At 41.7% G+C, this 6200-nt stretch overlaps 1 protein-coding gene across 13 annotated transcripts in view; it reads right to left on the bottom strand.

The window, feature by feature from the left end:
* Positions 1-6200, bottom strand: part of LOC122560715 (amiloride-sensitive sodium channel subunit beta-like) — a 32631-nt gene that overhangs the window by 14674 nt on the left and 11757 nt on the right. For all 13 annotated transcript variants that reach the window (XM_043711679.1, XM_043711674.1, XM_043711669.1 and 10 more), the window contains 2 exons: positions 2048-2126; positions 550-607 (listed from right to left, as the gene is read on the bottom strand). In XM_043711679.1, the coding sequence (XP_043567614.1) occupies positions 550-607; positions 2048-2126 (137 nt within the window). The remainder of the gene's footprint in view (positions 1-549; positions 608-2047; positions 2127-6200) is intronic.

Genomic DNA, 6200 nt, shown 5'->3' with positions numbered 1-6200 from the left:
TCTAGGACTATTAGGAGGCCTGTAAAAAACTCCTAACAGGGTGAGCTCACCTTTCCTATTCCTAACCTCAGCCCAAACTACCTCAGATGGCGAGTCTTCATCCATCGTCCTTTCCACAGCTGTAATACTATCTTTGACAAGCAATGCCACACCTCCCCCTCTTTTACCCCCACCTCTGACCCTACTAAAACATTTAAACCCTGGGACCTGTAACAGCCAATCCTGTCCCTGTTCTACCCATGTCTCCGTAATAGCCACAACATCGAAGTCCCAGGTACCAACCCACGCTGCAAGTTCACCTACCTTATTTCGTATACTTCTTGCATTGGATTTTCTCCAACAATCCAAAGAATTTGAGGCTAATTATCACCAACAGCCCACATTCATCTTGTATCAGAGTACATTGTTAGGTGTGGATGATGAGGAAGGAGATTGTACTTTCATATGCTCCTTTTATTGATAACACATTGCTACATATGCAGTTATCTACTGAATCACTGGGAAAGCTGATGAAATATTATTCAATTTGTATCAAAAGTTCAGGCCTACCTCAGAGGACTCGGATGGCCAATCAGCCATAGACATGGTCAGTCTGTACTGGGTCTCACTGCAGGGAGACAAGATGCTTAATGAGTAACTCTGAAGAAATTCCACCTATATTTATCTTTCACTCACACTTCATTTTAGCATTTCTTACGATTCCACTTTCTCCGTTCAGCTCCTCAATCCTGCTCTGCCATTCACATGGCTGATCATTGTAGGCAGTACCCTAGTCCTGCCTTCTCTTCATACCCTTTGATCCATTTAGTCCTAAGAACAATCTCCAGCTTCTTCTTGAAAACATTCAATGTTTTGATCTCAACTGCAAAGAATTTCACAGGCTCACCACTCTCTGGGTGAAGAAATTTATCCTTATCTCAGTTTTAAATGGCCTATTCCGTATCCTTTGACTGTCACCCTAGTTCTGGACTCCCACGTCTTGGGAATACCCTTTCTGTGTTTACTCTATTTAATCCTGTTAGAAATAGAGTTCTATGAGATGCCTCATTCTTCTAAACTCCAGTGAATGTAGTCGTAACTAATCAAGGCACTGTACTCAAATCCTCTTCTACCATTTCCCTTCTTCATCGCCTGCTGTGCCTGCATGCTTTCTTTCAGTGAGTGGTGTACAAAAACACTTAAGTTTTGTTGCACCTCTCCCTCTTCCAAGCTATTACTGTTCAGATAATAATCTATCTTCCTGTTTTTGTTGCCAAAGTGGATAATTTCACATTTATCTACATTATACTTCATTTACCATTCACTCAATCCTCTTACTTAATCTTGCATATGTCATTTTTGACATTCTTTGTCATTCAGCTGAAATTGAAGCTGAAACCTTTCTGTCACTGATTGGCAATGGAGCTTTCACCATTCTGAGCTCTGGGATGATCACAATCGGTTTTGATTTTACTCGCCTCAGTGGGACAATCAAAGATTACTCCATATGCTTGTGCAGAAAGTCTTGATTTAATGGATCCAAAACTTTTGAGCATGTGTGCAAGTTTTGGAGGAAAGTGGACATTCTAATATGCTGCTAGCTTCTGCTTCTGAGCCCCCATCCTTTCCTCAGGTGTTGTAGCTCATCTATTTCACATATTTTGGGAGCTATCATATGGCTGCATCATGGGAACCACTGTGGAGAGTGGGGGGGTCATAGGTGGGGGTATCTGTGGGGACATTGGAAAGATGGGTCATCACTTGAGGCTTGGATCTGGTACTACCCCCCTCCCCCACCCACCCAATCAAAAAATGTTTCATGCTGTATCAGCAACTTTTATAATAGGTTTATCTGAAAAATTGGGCTGGACCAATTGTGGAATCTTGCAGTCCCTGATCAAGGCCAGGAAAGGGAGTCAGAAGATACAGAGAGTGACCAGTACACTGAATGGACTCAGGTGTGGACAGAGAAGAGACAGATGAATGAGGCAATACCATGGGTGGGAGAAGGACTGGTTGCAATTGCCTCTCTGAACTGTGTTTGAGAACTGAGCAGTATAGAACTCACTTGCAGGGCTGCTTGCAGCTCTCCAGGCAGTCTGAATGTTCAGCTTCTATTTGCTGTTTCAGGTGGTAATAACAGTAACCTAGGGGATACAGAACAGTGGCAATTAGATCCAACAAATTCACAACACCAAGTCTACTCTTATGATTACCCTTAACCCCATTTCCCAGACCTGTCACCATTGTCCATTATATTTTCCTCCTTGATGTTCTTGTCTAATTCATTTTATGGAAATGGATTTTTTTTTTATCCATTTGTGGGACATGAGCATCATTGACTGGCCAGTATTTATTGCCCATCCCTTGTTGCTGTTGAGAAGGTGACAGTAAGCGGCCTTTTTGAACTGCTGCATTCCACAAGTTGGAGGTTGATCCACAATGCCATTAGGGAGGGAATTCCAGGAGTTTGGCCCAGTGACACTGAAGGAATAGCAATGTATTTCCAAGTCAGGACAGTGAGTGGCTTGCAGGGGAACTTGCAGGTGGTAGTGTTCCCATGTATCTGCTGCCCTTGTCCTTCTGGTTGGAAGTGGTCGTGTGTTTTGCCGTCTGAGGATCTTTGATGCATCCTGCAGTGCACCTTATAGATAATATACACTGCTGCTACTGATCATTGATGGTGGCTGGAGTGAATATTTGTGGATGTGGTGCCAATCAAGCGGGCTACTCTGTCATGGATAGTGTCAAGCTTCTTGTTGTTTGACTTGTATCCATCCAGGCAGGTGGGAGAGCATTCCATCATACTCCTGACTTGTGCCTTGTAGATGGTTTTGGGGAGTCAGGAGGAGTTATTCGCTTCTAAACTGGAAGCACCAGAAAATGGAGACACATAAATACCAAGTGGGACAGACCACCAACGCTTCACCGGAGATCCACTGACGATGTAACTTGGCGAGGTGATGAAACATCTGCAGGAAAATATATCAGCTTGGTGAGTGAATCTACGACCGCATTCCTAGACTCTTATGTGCTCCTGTCGTCACTGTGTTTATGTGATGAGTGCAGTTGGGTTTCTGATCAATTATAACTCCAGGATTTTGATAGTTGATGGTAACAGCATTGAATGCGAGGGATGGTGATCAGATTCTTTCTTATTTGACATGGTCATAGCCTGGCATTTGTGTGGTGTGAATGTTACTTGCCATTTATTAGCCCAAGCCTAGCTGTTGTCCACATCTTGTAGAATTTCAACATGGATTGCTTCAGTATCTGAGAAGTCTTGCATGGTGCTGAACATTGTACAATCAGTGAAAATCCCCACTTCTGACCTTTAGCTGATTGATGAAGCAGCTGAAGATGGTTGGCTCTAGAACGGTATCCTGACAAACTCCTGTAGAGATGTCCTCGAGTTGAGATGACTTATCTCTAACAACAACAACCAGCTTCCTCTATGCCAGGTATGAATTGACGCAGCAGAGAGTTTGCCCCCGATTCCCATTGATTCCAGTTTTGCTAGGGCTCCTTGATGGCACACTCAAATGCGGCCTTGATGTTATGGGTAGTGCCTCTCACCTCATCTCTGGAATTCAGCTGTTTTGTCCATGTTTGAACCAAGGCTGTAATGAGATCAGGAGCTGAATAGCCCTAGTGGAACCCAAACTAGGTGTCAGTGAGAAGGTTATTGCTAAGCAGATGCTGCTTGATAGCATTATTGATGACACCTTTCATCACTTTACTGATGATCCAGAATAGGCTGATGGAGCGATAATTTTCTGGGTTGGATTTGTTCTGCTATTTATGTACAGGACATACCAATTTTCCATATTGTCGGGCGGCTGCTGATGTTGTAAGTATACTGGAACAGCTTGGCTAAGAGAACGGTAAGTTTTACAGCACAAGTCTTCAGTATTATTGCCAAAATGTTGTCAGGGGCCATAGCCTTTGTAGTGTCCAATGTCTCCAACTGTTTTGTGATATCATGTGGGTGAATCAAATTGACTGAAGACTGGTATCTGCGATTTTGGGGACCACTGAAGGAGGCATACATTTTCTAAGCTAAAACTCTGAAAAACCACCTTCTCCCCTCTCAGTTTATAGTACCAATTCTAATCCTGAAGTTTTGTCCTTTCACTGATCCATTCATGTGAAAATATTTTTACAGTGTTGTAATATTAGCATCCATCCTTATTTACATGAACAGAAAACACAAAGTAAGAATACATGGAAATGTTCACATTGGAAGATTCTATAACAAGTGAGGTAATTCAAAGATCAGAATGGGAGCCCCAGCTGTTTACAGCCTATAGTAATGTATAGATGAGAGAACAAGTATGAGGTACCCAAGTTTGCAAAAGATAAGTTAGTGGGAATGTTGTTGTTATGGAAATAAAATGAGTGTAATAACGTGGCAGATAGAGTATTCAATCAGAAAATTTGAATTTGTTCACTTTGATGGATGAAATTCGGCAATATGTTTGTATGAGAGGGGTCTTGGGGTCCTTATACACCAATTGCAGAAAGATAATTTGCAGTTTTAAGGTAAAGTCACATAGAAAGAGATGACTGGGTGGTGAGTTTAACCTGAGGGTCACCACACCTCAGGTAAAGGGTGAGGTTGAGAAGGCAGGACCTTCATGGTGAAATCAGCTAGTACAGGAATTGACCCCACGCTGTTGGTGTTACTCTATATTGCAAACCAGGCATCCAGCCAACTGAGCTAACCAACCCCTAATGAGCAGGTATAGCAAACAATTGAGAAAACAAATGATTAGTTGTTGATACAAAGTGGTTGAAGAACAAAATAAGTCTTATTACAGTTATACAGGCCTTGCTAAGTACATCTGGAAAAATAATGTGTGCAGTTTTGGAATTCTTACTTAAAGATACACTTGCCTTCGAGAAGTGCCACATTTTACTAAACTGATTCTTATGTTGAGAGGATGCTCCTATGAAAGATTTGATAAGCTGAGTCTAATGTTTTAAATGAAGTGATCTCATTGAAACATAAAATTCCTCAGGGGTTTGACAGGTTTTGGGCTGGGAAAGTTAGGTGCAGATGTCAAACATTTAAGACTACAGTGAAGAGAATTTTTCCACTCAAAAGACTGTGATTCTTTGGAACTCTCTATCCCAGAGGGCTTGGTTGTGCTCTCTTCAGTAAATCTGTTCAACAGTCGAAAGATTTTTGGATACTAAGGGAATCCAGAATATAAGGATAATACAGCAAAATGGATTTGAAAGTGATCGGTGATGATTGTAGCAAATGGTGAAGAAAGCTTGAAACAGCAAATAGCCTATACCTGCACATGTCTCTTATGTCCCTCCATGAACCAGCTCCGGGACCAAGTTAATGCACATTCCATTTTCTGTGCATCATGTTGTCAGTTTAATATTCTCTGTTTGTATACAGAAATAGAACCCTTTGCTTTAGATATATAGCCTAGATAGGCAGAAAGAGGACCTGGTGATTTCATATGCTCACTATAATCAGTTACAGGACTTTAAATTTTTTTTTATATTTAGAGACAGGCCCCTTTCAGTTAAATAGAGTCGGTGTGTTCAGAGACAGAGCACTTAGTTTAATGAACTCTCTCCATTTTCAATTGTAGGATCCTATTAATTTGCACACTGGTCCCATCTTTATTGAATATACAATGTTCCCTTTAACTTATGTTTGCTCTGAATGGCTGGCTTATTGCACTGTACATTCTTCTTGACATTCAGCCATTTGCAGATGACACCATAATTTGAGGTGTAGTGGATAGCGAAGAGGATTACCTCAGATTACAACAGGATCTTGACCAGATGGGCCAATGGGCTGAGAAGTGGCAGATGGAGTTTAATTCAGATAAATGTGAGTTGCTACATTTTGGGAAAGCAAATCTTAGCAGGACTTATACACTTAATAGTAAGGTCCTAGGGAGTGTTGCTGAACAAAGAGACCTTGGAGTGCAGTTTCATAGCTCCTTGAAAGTGGAGTCACAGGTAGATAGGATAGTGAAGAAGGTGTTTGGTTGCTTTCCTTTATTGGTCAGAGTATTGAGTACAGGAGTTGGGAAGTCATGTTGTGGCTGTACAGGATGCTGGTTAGGCCACTGTTGGAATATTGCCTGTAATTCTGGTCTCCTTCCTATCAGAAAGATGTTGTGAAACTTGAAAGGGTTCAGAAAAGATTTACAAGGATGTTGCCAGGGTTGGAGGATTTGAGCTATAGGGAG

Source organism: Chiloscyllium plagiosum, chromosome 21 (genome assembly GCF_004010195.1).
Source record: "Chiloscyllium plagiosum isolate BGI_BamShark_2017 chromosome 21, ASM401019v2, whole genome shotgun sequence".
NCBI classification, from domain to species: Eukaryota; Metazoa; Chordata; class Chondrichthyes; order Orectolobiformes; family Hemiscylliidae; genus Chiloscyllium; species Chiloscyllium plagiosum.
This window is presented reverse-complemented; position numbering and strand designations above follow the sequence as displayed.